We start from the raw sequence: 23,924 nt of genomic DNA, 5'->3' as shown, positions 1-23,924 counted from the left end.
GCAGTAGGACTAGGCCACGACGAGACCCTGAGATGGAGCGCCGAGTAGAGGCTCTGATTCATGAGATAGCGAAGTTATATAGGAAGGCGTACTACACTCTTCAAAGGAGTTAAGGGGATCAAGTAGCAGCTGAGAGAGCTCAGGAGTCGGCTGCCAAGTTAGCTTCAGAGAGGGCAGCCTAGGAATCCGAGAGGGCAGCCTAGCAATCCGAGAGGGCAGCCCTGTTAACTAGAAAAAGAACAATTGGCAGCTGAGAAGGAGGAGTTGGGAGAAGTCGGAGAGATGATGCAATCAGCCCTAGAACTTCAGATGGAAGCAGAAGTAGAGTTGAAGATTAGGAAAGAACGGGTCTACAAGCTAGGGGCAGAGCTGAACGAGTTTAGGACGCAGACGGCCACTATGCCAAGGACGCATCCCTCTGTCTCGTATTTATGCACTAATGTATTTTGTTTATTTTGAGTTTTGTTGTATCGTCATCCAAAGACAACTTTTCTTTTGGGGGGGATGATGTTGTCGATAAAATGTATAGTGTAGCCAACGGGTAGAGTAGTATCCGAACGGGCGTGTGACACTTGAGTCATCCCTTCGAAAAGGTATATGTACACGTCCAAGATGGACTTTGGAATCATCATTGTGATCATTGTAGTCATTGTATTCAGACTATAATCAATAAGTGCATATATGAATAAATAAAGGATTTGTTCTGCGTTGAATTATGCTATACTACATGTGTTAAGTTTCTTTACCCTGTATGGTAAACAAGTGCAAGAGCTCTTAAAGTGTTAATAAATTCATATAAATGCTTTAGAGTGTTGAACATCTCCTTAGCTGATTCCAATTATGAAATCACTAGAAGTTAAATGATCTTTGACAGAGTGAATCATGATCATTTTGGCCATAACTTTACTCTTCTTCCACTGAGCTTTTCCAGCATCATCAGATGGCTCTGCAACATCGGGATTTACTTAATCTAAAAGATAATTTTCCTCAAGAGCGATCAAGACACTTGGTTTCAAAGAAGCAAATATTGGTGAACCCTCCAACCAATCCTCAACTTTCAGACCATTCACCATCCTCACACATTGAAAATGAATAAATAAGAATAACCAAGAAAAGAACACAGGTTGATAAAACTTCTAGTTCAAGATCCAGTTACTTCAAACCCGCTTTGATGCCATGTTAAATTTTGAACCACAAATATAGCCAAATAGAATATATAGAAAGAAAATCTGCAACAGTAAAACACAAAAGAATACATCCTAGGAAAAACCTTCCTCAAAGAGGGAAACAACCCAGCCCACCAGAAAAATAGATCTTTATTAAAACTCTCAAATCAATATTACAATAACTCAGCTACTCTCAAGGCCTTCAAGAAGTTCGACAATCTAAACTAGATATATCTTTAGAGAATGAACTATCAACTCATATTTAAATCGACCAAAACACACAACAACGAACACACTATACTTTTCCTTATATGTAGCATAGGCCAAATAACATTAAAACTCTGTATATAGGATACAAAAAAATGTGTTTCTATATGACTCAAACATGACCATCACAAAATGAAAATCACACAAGAATTCACTTCGCATACAATCTAAGAAGAATATAATTCGTTTATCTTGTTTTCAACCTCCGTCCATCTAAATACAAAACAAACACAGCCATAAGTATTTCTCCAATGGTGAATAATAATCTTGACCATATGTCATTAAATATGATAACAAAGATGTCCAATATGTTGAGGAAGACTGTAATGTCCCAATCCGATAGGAGGGGTCACTGAATTTGTACAGAGCTCAAAGATGTTGTACAATGGAGGCAAGGATGTTCAATGTTCAGATTGGAGGAGAGATAGGTGTACAGATTGGAGATGTTGAGGAAGACTATAATGTTCCCAATCCGGTAAGAGGGTTCACTGATAGAGCTCAAAGATGTCATATAGTGGAGGCAAGGATGTTCAACATACAGATTGGAGGAGAGGTTGGCATATGGATTGGAGGAGAGGTTGGCGTACGGACTGGAGAAGAGGTTGGCATACGAGCAAGAGGAGAGGATAGGCATATGAACTAGAGGAGAGGATAGGTATACTGACTGGAGGAGAGGTTGGTGTACGGACTGAAGGAGAGGATAGGTGTTTGAACTAGAGGAGAGGATAGGCGTATGGTGGGTAGTGAGAATGGTGTGAGTTTGGGAAAAATGGATGTCCCTTCGGTGTACACTACGGATGGTACCTAGAAGTGATCGGCCTATGCGAAAGAGATCAATAATTGCAGAAACACCTACAAGTGCCAAATATGCCAAGATCAGTGAATAATTGATGCACACAGATAAAGATTTGCAAATTATCACTAGTTATAGACCCCAATAATAATGGCGCTCTACATATCCCAGATCCGAAGCAAAACAATACATAGACGAAATCAGGTGAGGGTTGAATCTCACCGAAACCAGAAAAGCCAAGTACGGAAGATCTCTCACTTCCGAAATGATGCACAACAGAGAACTCCAACTGGAATTTGCAGTACAAAAAAAGTAATCCGAAATCGCATACTAACAACTTCCTACATGCCGCACATAAATACGCCTTTGAAGAAAACTCTTGAGGGTTTACAAAGGAATGCCAACACGGAAAACCCTTATGTATAAATTAATAAAAATTGGGCCCCTTTATTAAATATTTCAAGGTCCAAATAATATTATTTAAATTTTGGGACCGTTAATTATTTTAAGTAATAAAATTGGGGACATTACAAATCCTTGCCAGCCAAAGATTGCTTCTCCTCAAGCAATCTACAAACTCTAGAATCCCAAACCAAATGTAGATGCGCATATCTGCTAGAAACTCCATGCTTCTTCAAGATCGCATGAGCATAATTGAATTCAATTGAGATGAGTAAACCACCACCAAGCCTCCGCTACGCCACTCTAATATAAACAATGCTATGTCCAAAACCACTAGGATCCCATGGAAGCCAATTATAAAACACATCGGGGCTCCAATCCAAAACCTTCATGGGATCATGCACACCAATCTCCTCTGGAGTCTCATCAATCAGGTGAATCTTGCCACTTCCATAAGGATGGTCTTGCACCAACATGCATTGCACTCCACTATCCTCACTGTACCCATATTTGCCGGCACTACCATCATACAAGTGAAGAGTGACTCTAGCTTCTATTGCTCCATAAGCATCCCTATCAAATTTCTGTTAAACTACATTGTCATGTTCAAAGTCACCAGGAAAGAAGCCAATTATAAACTACATTGGCATCCAGATCCACAATATTCATGTAATCATCTACCTTCTTAAGAATCTCGCAGCCCATATAGATCCTATTGTTTGTATAAGGAGGCCCTTTACATGAAGAAATTGCAGTCATGTACAACTTAGGCATAACTGAAACATAAACTCCTTATTCAACCAATTGTGGTTGCTCCTACATGGAATCATTCATTGCGTCTTCATGAAGTTGAACAACTACTGGTAGAGAATTTCCATCAAGTTGATCGATGAGTGTTAGTTTTGATCAAATTGGTGTAGGCATCTCCTTCACCATTTTCATAATCTTGAAGTTTTAGGTATTCTCCACTTGTAGGCATAGAAACAGATACTTGCAAATCCTTATATGACTCTTCATTTTCCTCTTGTGCCTGTATGACTTCATCCTGAAGCCAATTATCAATCTCTCACTTCTATATTTTGCTAAGATGACAAATACTTCATTTGCAATTCGATATAATCCTTCAGAGATATGTCGCTCTCCCATCCACCAATTACCCAATCTTGCTTGATTTTCTTCAATGTCTCAACCAGAGTGGGTGCTTGCAATTCCTAACGCTCAGCCCTAAGAGTGGAAGACATTATTAACCACCTTGTTCACACCAAGAATTGGAGTGTTTCCTTCGCTCATTTGTGGAGCCTTTCTTGACTTCTTAGCTCTCTCAATGCATCAACCAAACCATCACTTGGCACCATGATTCAATCTCAATACCTGATAGACTGGCAAGATCACCGACTCTTATATCACTGTAATGTTTCCAATCCCGTAGGAGGGGTCACTGAGTTTGTACAGAGCTCAAGCATGTCATACAGTAGAGGCAAGGATGTTGGATGTACGAACTAGAGGAGCTATGATACCACTATAATGTTCCCAATCTAGCAGTAGGGGTCATTAAGTTCTTATGGAGCTCAAACATGTTGCACAATGGAGGCAAGGTTGTTCAGCATATGGATTGGAGGAGAGGTTAGCATACAAACTATAGGAGAGGATGGGCAACAGATTGGAGAAGAGGTTTGTGTACGAAGTAGAGAAGAGGTTGGCATATAGAGTGGAGAGGTTGGTATATGGATTAGACAAGATAGGCATACGGACTAGAGAAATGGATAGGTGTACACTGGATAGTGGGAATGGTGTGAGTTGGGGGAAAATGGAGGTCCCTTCAGTGTACGTTGGGTATGGTACCTGGAAGTGATCGGTCTATGCAGAAGAGATCAATAATTGCAGAAACACTAATGAATGCCAAACATGCCAAGACTAGTGAATAATCGATGCACATAGGTAAAGATTTGCAAATTATCGCTAGTTACAGATTCCAATAATAATGGCACTCCAAATGTGCCAGATCCAAAGAAAAACAATACACGGACGAAATAAGGTGAGGGTTGAATCCCACCGAAACCGAAAAAGCCAAGTAGGGAAGATCTCTCACTTCCAAAATGGCAAATAATAGAGAACTCCAACTGGAGTTTGCAGTACAAAGAAAGTAATCCAAAATCGCATACTAACAACTTCCTACATGCCGCACATAAATACCCCTTAGGAGAAAACTCCTGAGGGTTTACAAAAGAATGCCAACACGGCAAACTCCTACAGATAACAAACAAAAATTGGGTCCTTTTATTAAATAATTTAAGGTCCAAATAATATTATTTAAATTTTGGGATTGCTAATTATTTAAAGTATTAAAATTGGTGACATTACAAAGACAACATAAGTATCAAATCATCATTAAACTTCCACATCAACATCGCTAGACACATATCACAAACAGATAACAGCATAGAATATGAGGAGATGAACTGAAAATGAATACCAAAAAATTCATATTTGAACAGTATGCAGGCACGAACAGAAGTATGAGAAGCCATCTTTAATTTGTGAAGCTCGAACAGAACCAAGGAAGATTGCTGGGAAAGATAGTCACTATAGGCTAATATAATCAGGAGATTATACAGCAGAAATTTCTTTCAGGAGACAACTTGACTGAATTTGTAACCACAGTAATAGTCAGGTAACCAAATCTCTATCGCAGCTATTATTCACAAAGAAATGAAAGAAATATACTAAATTAAAACATTTGATAGTATGATACTTCACAATACATATTCAAATTGAAATTCAAACATTCAATAAGATTATAAAAAAATATCATATACGGCTATTTTCATGATTCCAATGCAAATCATAAAATCATCACAATTACAAAACCAAAATATAGTTCATGATTCAATGTTCATCAATCCAAATCAGAATCCATACGGATTCGCAAAAAAATTCTGAGTCTCCAACTCCTCCAATTGTTGCAAGTTCAAGATCAATTGAACCGAAAATGGTTCTACTTGTGCTCGATGCACCAAGTGTCATGATCTTATCAGCATCATCATTCATGTTTGCAGTAAGATTTTGAATCGTTGCATACAAGTTTGCATACTCATGTTCTACATCCCAAAATTTGGCTGCTCCTTGTAGTGATCCTCCTTACATCACAAAAAGCACAAGTTGGTATGAATGTAAACCAAGTCTTCATCGTTTTTAAAGCCCAACCAGTTACTTCACTGAGTAGATAAAGGAGTATGTACTCTAATTCCATTCAACAACAGAAGAACTTACAACTTGAACAATGTTCACAATTACATAATTAAAGTAAAACATAAAAAATGAAAAGGAATTTAAAATATTATAGAATATAAGGGGTAAACAAAAAAAAGAAAAAAAAAACTTACTTGTGAGAGGATTTTGGTTGCAAGAGGTTGGAGATGCTTAAATAGTTCACCATAGAGGTACCACCATGTGATTGCTCCCATGTTACATTGGTCCTTTATTGCAATAGGACCAAATTTCAATCCCAAAGCAAATAAGCCAAATTTTGTCCTAACTTTTTTGTGAATGTCGTCACCTAGGAAGAATCTTGCAAAAGCTTTGTAGCACCCACTAGAAGCTACTTCTTCAGCATAGGGTTCTACTCTATCTGGCAAAGCAAGTACTTCCTCGCTATAGTACCTTGGAGATAAGGCATATGCAAGGAGGTGCAATGGTGTAGTCATCTTTTCCTAGTGATGATGAATGATTGTTTCTAATTGATTGTGCAAGGCTTCACATTTTGTAGGGTCATTCTCATGTATTTGTATAGAAGTTTTTACCATCTCTACCATAGTATCCATGCCATCATATAGACATCCCCCAAACAATGCTCATAAATATTAACAAAGCAGAGCATAGTCTTGATAGGGTTCGTGAAATCTAATACAAATTGCACACGAGTCCACTAACAATCATCCAAGATCAATCCCTTGACCTTTTGTTCCCTCTCTGAATTCAATGCCTTCCATATACCCCATTGGCTAGAAATAACCATTTGTCTTAATGACCCTTGCACCTTGACAAGTCGTCTCATGACAATAGTATGAAATTCAAATCGATTGTCAGCCACCTAAGTAAGTTAATCATAACAATATGTCAATAAATATTAACCAAAGTTATATACAAATTGATAATTGAATGAGACATAAAACATATTCAAATTGCATAATTAATTTAAATTTAGAAATTACAATTTACCTTCAATAACTCCAATTTGAAGAATGATTTAAATATCAATTGTGACATCTGATGGTTCATCACAAACATTTGTATCTCCTCCCCATCTTAGTAATTTTGCTATAACCAATCTATTTGAATGTTGATTTGTTGGATAACCAAGTTTAGGGAGTATAGGGTGCACGGTGTCCCAGAAATGTGGTCATCCCGGCCCTCAACTGTTGTCGGTAAATGTATAATGTAGCCAACGGGTAGAGTAGTATACGAACGGGCGCGTGACGTTTCAGTCACCCCTTCAGAAAGGTATATGTACACGTCTGAGATGGACTTTGGAATCATCATTGATCATTGTAATCATTGTAATCGGATTGTAATCAGGAAGTGCATACATGAATAAAGTACCTGTTCTTCATTGAGTCGTGTTATACATGTGTTAAATTTCTTACCCTGTACGGTAAACATTTGGCGTCATTGCCAGACGTACCTGGAACGAAGAAATGATATGAGGATTAATACTAAATTTGCCAAACAAGGATCAAAACAAGGTAAAAGATAAAAATGAACTAAGTATAGCAAAAGAAATTTTAATTTTAACACAAAAAGCAAAACACAGATAGAGACTTCAACAGATTGCCAAGGGGCACTGAAGGGGTGAAGAGGCATAGACGGAGGGAGTGCACTCACCTAGTAGGCTGAGGAGTGCTGAGGAATTGCTGGAAGAAACTCGACAACGCTTGAATTTGGTGGGGGAAACAAGGGAAGAATTATTTAACCTATATACACCAAGGGGAGAGTGTCCAAACGGAAGGGAAACAACTCGCACGGCTCGGAGTGCTGAGGGAGCACGAGCGTGGAGTGATCTTTTCGTTCCCGATACACCGGAGGAATGGATACAGGAAGAGAATAGAACAACATCACTTGAAGACTTTTCACCAAACAACGCAGTTGTTGGAAACAAGACTATTATCCAAAATAGCGCAAAAGTCCAAAACAACGAGGGAGCACAGAACAGCGCGAGAGTCTAGAACAAAGTGGGAGCACAGAACAGTGCGGAAGTCCAGAACAGCACGGGAGCTCAAAATAGCGCGAGTACACAAGTACCTCAGAATCAAACGAAAGTAACGAGGGCAAGCCCTAAAGAAAAGTTACCCGAGTTTCACGGCGATGGTTCAGCAGACCCTATCAGACATTGTAAAACGTGTGAAACCATATGGACGGAAAATGGTGTAACGGATGAGGATGATTGGGTAAGACAATTTCCAGCAACCCTACGGAGTGTGGCGATAAATTGGTTTTCTGACACCAGTCCTCAAAAACTTAATACATGGGAGGATGTTAAAAAAGAATTTATAGCAGAATTCAGATTACTCCAAGATAATAATGAAATAGTGGCAAAGATATACAGTACCAAACAAGGAAAGAATGAGACAGTCCAAACCTATGCCAGGCAACTGAAAGAACTAATAGGAAAGATGGAGAGTCAACCAACAGATGGGCTGAAAAAACGGTGGTTCATGGAGGGGCTACGGTCGGCTCTTAAGAGGAAAATGAAGATTGTACCACCGGCGTCATACACCGATGTGTATACTCGTGCCATGGATTTGGAAAGCAAACAAAAGACGAGTAAGAAGAAGCATAAATCCTCTGATTCGAACGATTCATCCTCAGAAAGTAGTAGTAGTGATGAGGAATCGAACAAGAAGGCGAAGGCACTACAAAAAGACATGCTTTGAATGATGAAAGAATTCAAAAATTTGAAAAAGAATCCGGATACAGTAAAAGGAGAACTATGGTGCACAGATTGCAAGGACGGCCATACAAAGGGTTCATGCCCGAAGAAGCAGTTTTGTGACATCTGCCAGGTGACGGGGCATTCCCTGAAAGAGTGCCTGTTTAACTTGAAAGCAAAGGGACACCAACAGGTGTTACTCACGCAGGAAGCATCGAACAATAGCAATAACATGGGCAATGATGCAACTTCAAGTGGATATCAAAATAATAATAGACGCGGAAGGGGTGGAAACAATAACAATAACAATGGAGGCCGGAGTAGAATACAATATGATGCGAGTGGACGGCCGATAATACAGTGTCGGGAATGTAATCTTTGGGGTCACTTCACAAGGGACTGTACTACGAAGGAGACGTCGCAGCTACTGTGCAGATGGTGTGGTCCAGGGGACCATGAAGATTCAAAATGTCCAAAGCAAGGCGTAAATTTATTAAGTATTGAAACATGTGATGAAAACGTGTTGGCAATCACGCGGAAGCAAGCGAGGAAAGCAAAATATCCAAATGCGGAAGAGGAAAAGGAGAGGTTACAAAAAGCTCGAACAGAGATAGAGAAGCAGATGAAAGCAGAGAAGTCACACGTAAAAGACACTGCTGAAACTCCGAAAAGAAACTTGGTGGAACAAAACATGGTGAAACAGATAATGCAAACGGAAGTGCCAATTAAATTAAATGATCTTCTCACCATGCCATAGTTGTGTACGGCTATTATAAATATGACACCGTCCCCAAGAGTGAGGAAGGAAGCAAAGGATAGCAAGGAAACAACCACGGCAGCAGCAACAGACCCGATGTTACTAGCACTTACGACAGGTAGACACCCAACAGTGGTGGAGATGGGCATTCTAGGTACGGTGCTAACGGATACAATAGTAGATGGAGGATCAAGAGTGAACGTGCTGCCACAAGATATTTGGAAAAAACTTGGATAACTGACACTATGGCCACCCACCTTTTAGTTACTTACAGCAGATCAACATGGGATAAAACCCTTGGGCACTCTAATGGCACAATCAGTAACAATTGGGACACAACCATTTTTACTGGATTTCGTGGTCATTCCACTAAAGAGAAGAGGGTACGACGCCATCCTGGGACGAGGGTGGTTGGTGCAAGCTAAGGTAAAACATGACTTGAAAAGGAACACCCTGTCCCTGGCGAAAGGAGGTAGGAGATTTATAATTGATTTGCATACGCAGATGGTAGGAGAAGAAGCAGCATCATCGAACTCAGAAGGCGAAGGTGAGAATGATGACGAAGGGAAAAAAAGGATGGAAACAGATGATGAAGGGGTGTTGAGATTAGAAGGAGGATCAATAGATGACGACCTAGATTCAATAAACGGAGTGCTACACTGGCAAATGGAAGACTATAAGGTCTTTCCGAGTTGCAATATTTTGAGTGTCGAGGAAGGAAAAGATGGCCATGAATTTTCGAGGGAGTACAGTGAACTGAAGGAGGGAGAAGCACAGGTGGATGAAACACCTGCCCATACATTCAGTAAAGATAAGCCAATAAAGTATGAAGAGCCGACAGTGAAAATAATGAACTTGGGTGATGAGGAAAATCCGAAGAACATTCTTGTAGGAGACGATTGAAACCCAGTATTGAAAGCGGCAGCATTCAAAATATTCATGGAGTACAAAGATGTTTTTGCTTGGACGTATAAGGACTTAAAAAGAGTACCACTAGAACTATGTGTCCATCAGATACCATTAATCAAAGGTGCGATACCTGCACAAAAGTAGCTGTACTGAAGGAATAAGAACTATGCAGCATGGGCCACGGAAGTTGCACAAAACAGGTGTAAGGTATGGCATCAGAAGCATTTAAAATTAAACAATTTTCAACCCGATCAATTAGTACTAAAGTATAATGGACGAAATGAAATCAATCTTGGAAAGTTCAAAGTTAAATGGGTCGAACCATATGAGATATGGGAAGTTGGATATAACGGAGCAATTAAATTGTGGACACTAGACGAAAAAGAAATACCAGATGCCGTAAATGGATCAAAGTTGAAAATATACAGGGAAAGGAAGGATCCTCCGCAGACAAATAATTGAACGAAGAAAAGATGTTTATAAATAATGTATATATGTATAATATTAAAGTCAAATATAGTTTTAAAATGTCAAGTGCTAAGCTACAGTTGTAAAAGTATGAAGTGATAAAACAATGAAACATGAAGCATAAAGCGTATTGGAATTTTGAATATTAAATGGGGGAACAAAAGCTTGTAGTACGACCTTAGAAGACATCATCAGAAGAAAAAGTATGAAGAAAAATGGAGCAAAATAACAAAATAATAATAAAGGGAGAAAAAAATAATAAAGTGAGTTTACAAAGAATTGAAAAGGAGTCTTTGATGACCGTACAACCTTCCTTTATGACCGTACGGACTCAAAGCTTATGTAATGCAAATAAAATTTTTTAAAAATACCGTACTACCTTAAAGTAGTAAAGTTGTAAATAATGAGTAAAAGAAAGGACCGTACGGCCCTTGGTGTCTGAAGAAGATTATAAGAAAGACCGTACGGCTAATTGCTAGAAGCCAAGACTCCGTACGGACTTGGAAAATATTGAAGGTGAAACCGTACGGCCAGACCAAAGCACAAGAGAGATAAATTGAAGTCCGTACGGCCATACTAAAGCAAGGAAGGGTGAACTGAAGTCCGTACGGCCAAAGGACGAATTAAAGACCATACCACTTTCTGTTCAGAGCCCGTACAGGATACCATACGGTAAAGAGGAGCACATCAAAACCTCCGTACAATGATACCGTATGGTTGACAACAGCAAGATCAAAAGACCGTACGGCCTAGGAAGACATTACCGTACGGTGATAGAGCAAGTACATAAGAAATCTGGAATGCTTGGTTACACCAGAGAACCAAAAGAAAGGCACTCAGTTCCAATGAAATCAAGTTCTAAAGACTCAAAAAAAAGGCAAATGGTCTTGATGTCATAGCTGCAAGTTTTACATACAAAATCACCAACAAGGGTTCATACCAAATTATTGTACCCTACGAAGCAAGGAAGGGGAGAAGTTGTACGGATGAGGGATAAGTTCTCTGGAAAGATAAAGCATAGGCCAGCTGGGAATAACCAAATAAATATTGCATAATCCGTACGATGACAAGCAAGAGGTAAATAGAATAAAGGGAAGTCCGTACTAAAGAGGAATAAAGTCCGTAGGCTAGAATCAAAAAGGAATTCAAATAAGCCATGATTTAGAGCCGTACGGATCAGGAAATAGGAAAATTAGAGCAATACAAAAGGGGAGTTGAAGAGATCAAAAACTAAGAGTCAAACTGAGGCAGAACAAATATCATACTAAGGAAGCCATACCATCACCTAGAAGGTTGAATCCAGTCAAGCCGTACCATAGAAATTGTTCACAGGATTTGAAGAAGCCGTACAGTACAGAAGCCGGCAAAAAATTGTGAAAAGTAACTGCCATAACAGTGTGACATTTATTCACAAAACGACAAAAGGTGACAGTTATGCAGTCAGCTGGAAAGAGGGCTTGGAAGAGAAAGCTAGACGAAGACACTGCCATGAACAAAAATGCGAAGACACTACCATTTGGAATTCGTATAGCAGGAGGAACTTATGCAGGGTCCAGTAGTGCAGGTGCAAGTAAGAAAAAACAAAGCAAACGAAGCAGCCGGGAGAACTTCCTACAGTACAGAGTATCACATTCGAAGGGTTAAATGGTGCAGAGTGTCGGAAATGGTGGCAAGAGACTCTGGACAACCACCAGGTAAAGGCTAGCATTCGAAGAGCACAGGTGGAGTGGGTAGTGCAAATGCCAGTGTTTTGCATTAGAGACTACGAAGGGTTTTTGTGCATTATGATTGAAACATATGATAGGTTCTCCAGAAGCAGTACCTTCAAATATCTTGATTGCAAATTAACAGTATCATTCAGACTAGCTGATTTTACACGGGTATTTGGCATACTGGATCATGCTCGGGGTGGGAGAAAAATAGAAAGCAAGCCGAAAAAGTTAAGCCATGAAGTGAAGATGAAGTTGATACAGCTTGTGTGCGGAGACCTATCGCAGGTAGAACAGGAGGCTCTTTCAGACACGTCCAAAGGTAGAGGACTAAAGAAATCTAATATCCAGGAGGGGCATTGGCGTTGTTTGATGGACATAGTTAAAAGCCGTCTCACAGGTTCGAGCCGCGCTTCAGATATCTCTTTTCCCCACATAGCCATGATGAACGAAATTTTGCACGGCAGAGTTTATGATTGGGCAGCATTATTGGCCGAGCGGATGTCAGGGTTTATGACATTACAGCACAAAACATTCTATATGCCACATTATGCTATTGGTTTGTTTTTGGATGCGACGACGCGGATGATTCCAAATGATGCACTAGAGGCAAAACCGGGACCACTCGCGCTTGGCGAACCACCTATAATGCAGTGGAAGCACTTGGATACTCTCGGCACCAAAATCGTAGGACAAAAGCGACCAAGGACAGATGGTGGTGACACAGATAGCGGCAGAGAGGAGACATCTTTAGAGGAGAATGGGTCTGAGGGGGAAGAGGAGGATGACGAAGAGGTAGAAGTGATCACGGCTACGCACTTGAGATTTCCACGAACTATGCTTTCGGCTATAACACACTCGGTTCCTATAGGTATACATGGTATCCCAGGGTTTGGACAGATCAGACAGCTGGTAGTGATGATGCCAGTTTCAGCTACGACGGAGCCCACTGTAGAGACACGAGCTGTAGCGGAGTCACATTCAACACCGACAGAGATAGTAGCTCCAGAGGCACCGAGGGAGCCAGCTTGTGAGACTCTACCAGATACAGGAGAGACTGCGGTACTTGACATGGAGATGGAGATAGACACAAAGACAGGGGTGTTGGAGGTACCTGCAGGCGAGGAGTTGGGGGCATCAGGTGTCCTATTGGATGTAGTAGGATCTGATGCAGTGGTCACAGTAGACACGACACTGTTGGCATCACCTGAGCAAGACAGCAAGAGAGAGGACCGAACCCAGAGGGTGAGTGCTTATCTGAATACAAAGTTCCACCGAACTCCGGCACCTCGAGTGACATACTTGCAAACACCCTAGCCGACACCCATACAGGAAGTAGTTTCGGAGAACCCACTATAGGAGGTTGCGCAGGCACAAAGTGACGAATACTGCATAGTGCTGTTGAGCGTATGGTGGATGCAGGGGAGAGGGCTAGGGGTACACAGCAGGAACGCCCACTAGCACAGGAGAGCAATGAAAAAGGCAGTTTTTCTTGATGATGTCGCAGCTCTAGCATCTCGGGCTTGTCAGGTTATAGATTCGGCAAAGACGCAGGCGTTAGAGTCAGTACTGAAGGAGCTAGAGGGAGTCATATCCTTCATGCGGACGGGATATCCAGCTGCCTTTACAGTTTTTTTTGAGGAGAGGGGATGGCCCGATGTGGAGACCACGGAGATGCGGCAGGACTGGTCCATGACAAAGGAACCTGAGATGGAGAGTCGGATAGGGAGACTAATTCATGAGATAGAGAAGTTACACAGGGAGACGTACTACACTCTTTGGAGGAGTCAAGCAGATCAGGTAGCAGCTGAGAGAGCTCGAGAGGAGTCAGCTATCAGGTTAGCCTCGGAGAGGGCAGCCTGGGAATCTAAGAGGGCGGCCTAGCAATTTGAGAGGGCAGCCCTGTTAATGGAAAAAGAAAAGACGGCAGCAAAAAAGGAGAAGGAATTGGGAGAAGTCGAAGAGATGATGCAGTCAGCCCTAGAGCTCTAGTTGGAAGCAGAAGCCGAGCTGAAGATCAGAAAAGAATAGGTCTACAAGCTAAGGGCAGAGGTGAACAAGTTGTGGACACGGACGGCCACTACGCCTGGGATGCATCCCTCTTTCTAGTACTTATGCATTGGTGTAATTTGTTAATGAAATTTTGTAACAGATTTTGTTGTATTGTCATCCGAAGACGACCTTTCTTTTGGAGGGGGGGGATGATGTTGTCTGTAAATGTATAATGTAGCCAATGGGTAGAGTAGTATCTGAACGGGCGCATGACGTTTCAGTCACCCCTTCGGAAAGGTATATGTACACGTCCGAGATGGACTTTGGAATTGATCATTGTAGTCACTGTAATCGGATTGTAATCAGCAAGCGCATACATGAATAAAGTACCTGTTCTGCATTGAGCCGTGTTATACATGTGTTAAACTTCTTACCCTGTACGGTAAACATCAACTAATGCACCTGCACCCCTACAACTTTTGTCATTACCTATAATCACTTGCAACACATTCTCGCTGCCCAACATCTCTATGGCCTCGATGAGAATTTTGGAAATGAATTGTGAATCTTTCACTTTCCTTTCACAATCAACTGCGTTTAAAAACATTTCCCCTATGGGTGACACTGCAGTTGGATTAATCAATGGTCAATTTTTCTAATCTTTCTATCCATTCGAAACAATAGAAACACCCAAAATTTTGCAAGAATGTCCAATTGGTTGAATAGCATTCTCTAAACAAGCCTTATCTTTTTGCAATAGAGTGGTACACACTTTTTCATGCCCGGGACTTATATAATCAGTTGGCACTTTATTCAGCTGCCACTATTTCATTCCAATATGGTGATCTCATCAAGTTGAAAGGAAAACCACTAACATAGAAGCAACATTAAATGGCTTGATCAAAAAGCTCTCTTGCCTCCATTTTAAATGCATTGTCCAATGGACCTCTTTTGTGGGCAGTTGTTTCTACTTCTTCCTCTTCCACTCCCGGTACAAGTACTTGCAAGAATGGATGTTTAGAGGATACAACTGGTCATTAGGTAACTGCATTGTTTTGTTCCTAGATGGAGGATGATAAAAACTTTGTTTTGATCTTTTAACCAATTTATCAGCAGCTTCTTATTCTTTTACAAATGAAGCTATTTGTGCATTAGAAATGCCCTTCCCATTTGTGTCTTTGCACATTGCAAATCCTTTACCAGCACAGTCCATAAAATGAAGTTTGACCCAGAAATATGAGCTATTGAATAGTTTGTCTTTGTTACTTCAACAATAATTACACTTCCAAAGACATGAGCCACCTCTGGAAACCTATGAGATACTTGTGGTATGTCTCCATCTATGTTACCCCAAGTTTCTTGGAAGGAGGGTCAAGGAAACGGGTTTCCGAGACATTTTTTCATTTTGCTATAGCAGGGATTTTTATATATATAAATGTGTGTGTGTATGTGGATTTTGAAATAGATTCATCAATTTCACATTCATCAAAGCGACATTGTTTAAAACTTTAAAATTATCAATTCCATTCATCAAATAATGATTCATCAACTTCATTATAAATTTACACAATCAGTCTTAGCCTCTGGGATATGGCAGGTATAAATAGAGATTACACAGCATTTTAAAGTTTTAAACAGAGGTTTCACAGCCTAGCATGTGAATTTAAACAGAGATTACACCGTAACTCTTAAAAAAACTTTAAAAATCAGAAGTAAAAAAACTTAACTTGGCCTTGAAAACCCTTGCTGTCTCACTCTCCAAGTTGCAACCTGCTGTCTCAGCCTGCAATGCATTGAACAGCTGCGTTCAACCTTTCAGCAGCTGCGTTAAAGTTTGCAACCCTGCATTTATAACTTTCAACCTGCATTTAAATTTTTTTAACTTTTTAACACCTGTCTTCTCTGCAATGTTTCAACAGAACATAGTCGTATGTCTTCGTCGGGTAGGAGAATGCAAAGTAAAATAAAACTTTGTTACATAAACAAAGTTATAAACTTAAAGCTTTAAAAAATATAAAAAACTTTTATTTTATAATTCATTTCAAGTCTTCATTGCAACACGCAGGGCCCATAGGGAAAAAAAATCATGATTCCAAGTATTTATGAGTAGCTAATGAAGATATTCCACTGATGAGTTAAGTGGGCAAGGCTTTATGATCTACAACACTTCTGAAAAGGGGGCTCCAAATATAAACCAAGGGTTTTTCTAGATAGCTAACAAAGGAAATATACAATGTTTTGGGATCTCTTAGGACAATCATTCCCCTATCTTGTCAACCTTTCCCAACTCAAACCCTTCTAGAACATTTTTCTAGTGTCAAGTTGGTCCAAGGTTGATTTTAAGTACACTATTTCTTTAGGGGGGACTTAATCCAGTGGTGGAAAGAGCCTTAGACTTGGTTGAGTGAAGGATCCTAGGAGAAATGCGACATGCTAGCTTCAATTTTGGCTGATAAACCTTGTAGTTCCTTGTTGAAATCAAATATCCTTGCCTAGGGCCATATCTCAAAAGGAATCTATATAATTTCTCTTAGGTATCAAGCTCTAGAATTAAAATAAGAGGGAATGTGGAGTTCCCTAAATAGAAGAAAATATGGAAGAGGTAGGGCCAATCCAAGTGTAATTTCTTTTGTTGGCTTCTAACATATGACAAACGACTTGGATTAACACAAAGGAGAGAGACTTTCAAGGACTTTCCTTATGTTTTCTTTGTGGCAATTATGAGGACACTAGTCACCTTTTCTTTCAATGTTCCTTTGCTAAAAAAAAGTTTAGAATCTATGGTGGAAGCTCTGCAATAGACTACTAATTCATAACTTCCTTATCTAACTTTTGTAATAGGTTGGGTCATCCCCCTTCTTCCACTTTCTTCCTTTTGGTTGCTTAGGATAGTGGCCCTCCCTTTATTCTTCGGAAATTTTGGTTGAAATTGGCGTGCTTTTGAGAAGTGTCAAAATGACATCATGCAAATGTGGCTTAAAATCAGAAGAATGACTAGAGAGAATATTAAGGCCAAATTCCATTTGGATGGCTCTCTTACTTCCTTTGATCTATGTGTGTTTAATCTCTTAAGAGTCATCTATTTCTCTGTCATGTCCCCTCTCCCACACTAGTTCTATGGCGCTAGGTTAATCTATCTCCACATCCAGATAGATTAACGGCATCACCAATCAGGATGCCTGACAGTCACAAGGGAGAATTATCTTAAGTCATCACTTAATGTATTGAAAGTGCTTTAATAAAGTTACTTTATGTTTTAAAAGCCATTTAATTTATAAGGTGACTTAAGTGACTATAGGATGAAATTGGAGTTTAATCCCACATCTCTTATCCCAACACTTTTCCCTCACTTTGAGGTTATAAATAAGAGACTCCGTCTTGGGATTTGCATACAAGATTTGATGAACTCAAAATATAGAAAGTTCTGGTTGCTTTAATGTGACTGGTAAACTCTGAGGACAAAACCCCTTGAGTTGTTGGAGGAAGTGAACGTCACCCCAATTCCTATTTGGATTAAAACACAGTTCAGACAGAAATCAGCAAGGTTGAAGTAATATCAGTTTCAACTTTGTTAGAGTTTTATGTTTCCAGATTCGTCAAGATCTTAAGTAATGGGAGAGCAGAGACAAGGATGTAATTCTGGTATTGGAAAACCATTAAGGAGTACAGGACAGGTCAGTAGGGTGTTTAAGTTTGAAGGATGAAAGAAAAAACAATTGTTTCTGAACAAGGATATATTTCCCCACGTGAGGACCTCCATTTCAGTCGGCTGCAATTACTCTGTTTGGCATCAGATCTCTGAGTTTAATGTATAGCGGTTAAGGGAACTGGACAAGGAGTCGGGTTGAATCCAGAATAGCGTCCAACCACAGAGTATCATCCACCAGAAGGGTGGCTGGCCTTCAGACAGTAACAGTTCAGGTGAAGTTACTTACAGCAGCGTTCACACATTATACTGGCAGAGTGCGGGTGCAAGGACGCAGCTCAGGGAGATAAGTCGACATTCCTCACTGCACATACAATGGGTGCTTAAGATGCTGTGGAGGTGATAGGGAAAACGGCACATTACTATCATCCAGGTGGGTGAATCACAGTCGGCAATGCAGTGACCATTTCAAACATCTGAACGTGAGCACAGGAAGGGCATACCTCTATTTCCAGCTACCCCCCAACGGCCCTACAATGTTAACGGGTTGGTATATATTTGTTATCCTGTTTTAATTTCAAGCACTATGAAATCTGAATGTCTATTTTCCAGAATTTATCATTCACAAACGTCTTAATGGTGCTGGTTTATTAGTCTGGTCATAGACTATTGCTTCAATATTAAGTTTGCCTTCATAACGTTAATTCTGAACTGAATCTCACAAGTTAACTTGTTATTTTATATTATTTGGTGTGAGAAAATAGTACAGTAGCTGGCAGCAATAATGTTTCTTTAAATACTTGGTTATCGGACAACTGTTTGACAAAATTTCTGTAGTTCAAGATTAACATTTTGTGATCAATTCCAACCAAGGATATTACATTCTCCTTCCTCGCAAGATGGTTCTAGATCTAGGATTCAAACTTCCAAGAAGGTGAGCAGATCTACAAATTGGCTTTCTTTTGACATTGTTGGCTAGGGGACTAGTTGTCTAGGGGACTAGGACACATATCTGGTACTAGAAACACATGTAGAGACATCACTACTTGCTAAATATGTTTCGCCAACATTCCCTTTTTTTTTTAAAAGGCCTACAAAAGATGGGTGCAAGATACCAGATAAATTGGCATTAAGGTAATCTTGCTTTTGCTTGCAACAATAAATGTCCTAGGGTTGTGTGCACATTTATAGTGTCAAGACAAACATGAAATTGCTAGAAGAATTAGTAGGCAAGAATGAGGATGTGGTTGGATCCGAGAAGACCATGCTAATTGACTCTTGTCCTCCAACCATAGTACACATGACCAACTTTTAGGCCAAAAATATTAGCGACCTTGTGTTTTTTCCTCATCTTGAAGCCCTTTTAGTGGGTGTGAAATATTTATTATGGGTTAGATAAAAGCTGAATTGAGGGTCTGATCTACAACTTTATGCACCAACAAAGCATGAAATTTATTCCACATTTTAGCCACAATTTTGTCCCAGAATATTTGAAAGTTTATTTGCTTCATCATGGAAGCTATTGCCGTTTTGTTGTTCATGTTGGCCTATACATCTATTGAAATATAACTATAATTTGAATAAATAAAAAACTCCAGAAATATCCAGCATTATCGGTGCACTTCTATAAAAAATAATTCAATGTTATATTTATAGACAATGCTTTTCAATTTTTATATAAACCTTATTATTAAAATTTAAATTAAATTATAAAATGGCAACTCCAATTACCCCTCCTATTTTTAGAAAATAGATGTACAAGTACTGGTACCAATACCATTACAAAACTCCTAGCAACCATGATAATACTAATGGTTGCTCTAGAGGCAATACAAGAGCTGCAAGGAATGTTGGTGTTGATAAGGATTGTGGGGGCTTAGTTCAATTTTTCTTTTCTACCTATTTGGGTGCTCACTCAAATATTTATATGGATGTTCTAAAGAAAGTTCAATGAAAAAGATTTTAGAAGGAGTATATGTGAAACCGGCTCCATGATTCTTGTCTCTCTGTTGAACAAGAGACTTTACAAGAGGCTTCCTAGAGACTGATCTTGGTCATCAAGAAGATTCTTTGTTTGGCCATCAACTTTGAGTCTATATTCTTTGTTCTTGTTCCTAGAGAGTGGAATAGGGTGGCAGCCAATTTAGTCAAATGGGCTTCTATAGGGATAAGTGGTTGAAATGCCACAGAATAGGGTGATTTAGACCAAGGTAAAATTTCAACAGTTCCTTAAGCTAATTGATAAGAATCAAAGGGAATACTGTTTGCTTGCTGTGCTTGAGATGGAAGTGGATAGAAGCTATGACTTTTTTATGGATACTCACTGGTGGTTTTGTAAGGTCCGGTGATAGATCCTTCTTCTATTGTATTTGTTGATGGTGATACTCATCTGGAAATCCTTCTGCTGTAACTATTTTGCCAAAATAAATATATATATATATGATTGGTTTCATGTAAACCATTTGTTCTCAAAGTCTCGAACATGACAAACAAAGAAATATAGCAAGTTAAGCATTCTCAATAAATTGACAAGTAGCGTCATTGTTTTTTGTTACTAAATTTAACCCAAAAACATACCAATCCCAGTTGCCACCTTCCGTGCCAGATCAGCAGCCTCATCTTGAAGCAAACCTCGGAAGGTTAGATCCTGAAAATACCTGATTCAAAGAAATTCATTTAATGTCAAATATAATCTTACATATGTATTTCCAAAGAATGCTAATAAAACATATCCATACAGTGACAGCCTATCCTTCTCTACATAAATATAGGATATTTATTATTCTCCAGAAAAATAATAATAATTTTCTCTCTCTTATGTTGTCGATTCAGGTTCGGAGACAGGTTTGGGTACGAGAATCCAGTTCGTGGATTCATGAAAAAATAATTCATTATGACTTGAATGAGTTCTTGGACATGTGTGTATATATATACAAAAAAATAAGAGAATTATACATTATTGTAAAACTAAATCATTTCATAGTATGAATCTATGTTGCTTGATCATTCATCAATGTAAAATGTCAAAGATAAACATTATGATTAAGAATTTAAAAACTTGATCATTGGTCTATCTTCACTATTCTAAAGAAAATCATCACATTGAATTACTAAATTACAAAATCAAAAAACAAAATATAGTTCATTAAAGTTTGAAATATGATTCAATATTTGTGAATCATGTAAGTGTTCATCAATCATCAAATGGATTATCAAAAAATCCAGATCAATGGGGTCTTGAGCTGCTGCAAGTGGTAGATCATCATCATCATTGGAACCCAAACTGGTTCCACTAGCCTAAGAGGGCGTTGTGTCATCCTCGCCATCATCCATATCAAGTAAAGAGACTCTAGCAAGATAGTGAATGTTTATATCCAAGTCAGCAGACTTGGGTACTTCATCTTGAAGCTTCTCTGCCCCCTTCTTATATTTTGGATCCTTATGTGCTAGGAGCGCAAGTAGTTGTGAACAAACACCAAGTCTTCTAGGTTTTTTTAACCCAACCGGTTACGCTTCATTTAGTGGATAAAGGAACATGTGGCTCAACAACAGAAGAGCTCGCAACCTAGAGAGAAAACCAATAAAATTAAAAATTAAAAATACAAGATAAATTCAAGAGTGTTAAGTGTTAAATTCTACAATGCAAGTGGCCCAAAAAAAAACTTGAAAACTTACTTGTGATAGGATCTTAATTGCAAGAGATTGGGGGTACACGTAATCTTGCACATGATCGTACCACCATGCAATAGAATCCATTCTTCTTTGGTCATTCGCAGCAATAGGGTCTGCATCTTTTCCAAAGATGAATATTCTGAATTTTGTCCTAACATTTGCCCCTACCTCTAGATTGTTGAAGATTCTACTAAATACCTACTTATATCCACTAGCAACCTTAGACCTCTATTTGGTGCCAATCTACCCGAAATAGAAAGTACCTCTGTAATATAATAGCTGGGAGATAGAGCACGTGCTAGGAGGTGCAAAGGTGTAGTCATCTTGTTCCAGCAATGAAGAACAATTCCTTCCACCATTTTGTATAAGGTGTCCTCAAGATCATTCTCTCCCTTGTATGATCTAGGATATCAAATGAGGTTCATGTAAGTTATCTTGATGTAATGTTAATTGAAAATTTAGATCTCTCTCAATAAACAAAGATAGAGGATTGATTGTATCATAACTTACCAATTTTACTTCCTCCAACATGGTGTCCATGGCCCCCAAGCATAGTTTATCAATGTCGGCAAACTGAAGCATAGACATGATAGGCTCGGTGAATTCTAATATCTAATCCACATGAGCCCGCCCATCATTATCCAATATCATTGCCTTCACCTTTTGGGCCCTTGCTATATTAGATCGCTTCTAAATGCCCCATTGATTGCTGATAATCATTTGTGACAATGCTTCTTTTACCCTCACAAGTCGTCTAAGAACAATTGTATGTGATGTGAAGCGGGTTTCAGCCACCCAAGCACATATTAATAGTAAGTTAATAACATTTAAAATATCTAAACAACACAAAAAATTATTTTATTCAATTATGTAAAACATGACATAAAATGATAAATGATACTAAATAAATTATATTTTGATATTGCCTTCAATAATTCCAATTTGGAGAAAGTTCTCAAAATTGTTTGTAATATATGGCGGTTTGTCACAAACATTTGAATGTCCTCATATGTTTGCTTCACCCATTCTATTTGGGTGCCAATTGCTTGCATCACCAAATTGAGGGATTGGATGGTGCATGGTATCCAAAAGATGTGATCATATCTAGCCTTTACCAAAGTACCCGCACCTGCAAACTTTTGCATTCTCTATAAACTTGTACAACATTATTACTACCTGCTGCCTCTATGGAATCGATGAGAATTTGGGAAATAAACCTAAATCTTTTACGTCCCCTTCACAGTCAAGCACTTTCAAACACATTGCTCCCTTGGGGGACACGGCAATAACATTGATCAAGGGATGGTTTTGCAATCTTTCCATCCATCAGAGAAAATAGCCACATGTTTGAACCCAAAAATCTCTTATTGATTGGGTCTCTATATTTTTTCTCTGATTATATAATAAGGCGGAGCACACCTTTTAATATCCAGGGCCTTGGTAACCAAAAGGTGCATTATTCAATGCTTGCACCATCTCCCTCCAATAGGGTGATCTCACTACGTTGAATGGAACATCACTCACATAGAGGTTAGGTCTGATTATTTCATCAGCAATATCTCTTAGCCCATGTTGAAATGCCTTATCTAATGGGCCTTTCTTGTGGGTGGTGATATGTGGTTCTTCTACTTCTCCATCCTCCCTAGTAGGCATAGGCAAGAATGGATGTCTAGAGGCTGGTTGAGTGGCTGGTGTCATTGTTTTTTGTTTCCTGATATAATCACCTTGTTTCCTTTTTGCAATTGATTTATCAGCATTTTCTTTTTCTTTTAAGAATCTTGTTATTTGCCTAGTTGACAACCCCTTCTTATCTGGCCCCTCACACGTATTAATCCCTTTGTTGAAGACTGTAGCTGCAATAGAGATTTTTATCTTTGATTTTATGAAATAGAAAAATGACTGTTATGACTGTTATGGTCATCTTCAGCAGAAAGAGACATTTGTGATAATATTATATAAAGGGACATATGTCATGCATCATGCAAAGAGGCATGCGTATAGAAATATGAAGAGAATTGTTTTTGGAAATTGAGGAGACCTTCAGTTGTGTAATGGAGAGTTTCTTTATTCTCTATATATATTGTATCAAGTGAAAAGCATTGTACTGAAACATTTTTATTAACAATAAAAGTTATTATTTGTTGTGTGGTTAGGTTTTTCCCTTTATGTGGAAGGTTTTTCTAGGATAATTTCTTGCGTCTTTTGTGCATTTTTCTC

At 39.0% G+C, this 23,924-nt stretch overlaps 1 protein-coding gene and 1 long non-coding RNA gene across 9 annotated transcripts in view; both read right to left on the bottom strand.

Moving 5' to 3' along the window:
* LOC149575791 (uncharacterized) overlaps positions 1-23,924 on the bottom strand; it is a 315,107-nt gene that overhangs the window by 266,748 nt on the left and 24,435 nt on the right. For all 7 annotated transcript variants that reach the window (XR_016360237.1, XR_016360238.1, XM_089815588.1 and 4 more), the window contains exon 2: positions 20,613-20,692. Coding sequence is in view for 4 of the 7 variants with exons in the window: in XM_089815588.1 (XP_089671714.1) it covers positions 20,613-20,692 (80 nt within the window). In the remaining 3 variants the exon portion in view is untranslated. The remainder of the gene's footprint in view (positions 1-20,612; positions 20,693-23,924) is intronic.
* LOC149575793 (uncharacterized) lies at positions 21,111-22,092 on the bottom strand. 2 transcript variants are annotated; one of them, XR_016359712.1, is made up of 3 exons: positions 21,971-22,092; positions 21,711-21,826; positions 21,111-21,600 (listed from the first exon to the last, which is right to left on the bottom strand). It is a non-coding gene; the product is annotated as an uncharacterized LOC149575793 (long non-coding RNA). The 2 variants fall into 2 exon arrangements; XR_016359713.1 differs by having other exon boundaries at positions 21,711-21,820.

The sequence above is a fragment of the Cupressus sempervirens genome, chromosome 2, assembly GCF_028749045.1.
Source record: "Cupressus sempervirens isolate cs-2001-9-10 chromosome 2, ASM2874904v1, whole genome shotgun sequence".
NCBI classification, from domain to species: Eukaryota; Viridiplantae; Streptophyta; class Pinopsida; order Cupressales; family Cupressaceae; genus Cupressus; species Cupressus sempervirens.
The sequence above is the reverse complement of the archived record's forward strand: the minus strand, read 5'-3'. Positions and strand labels throughout refer to the sequence as shown.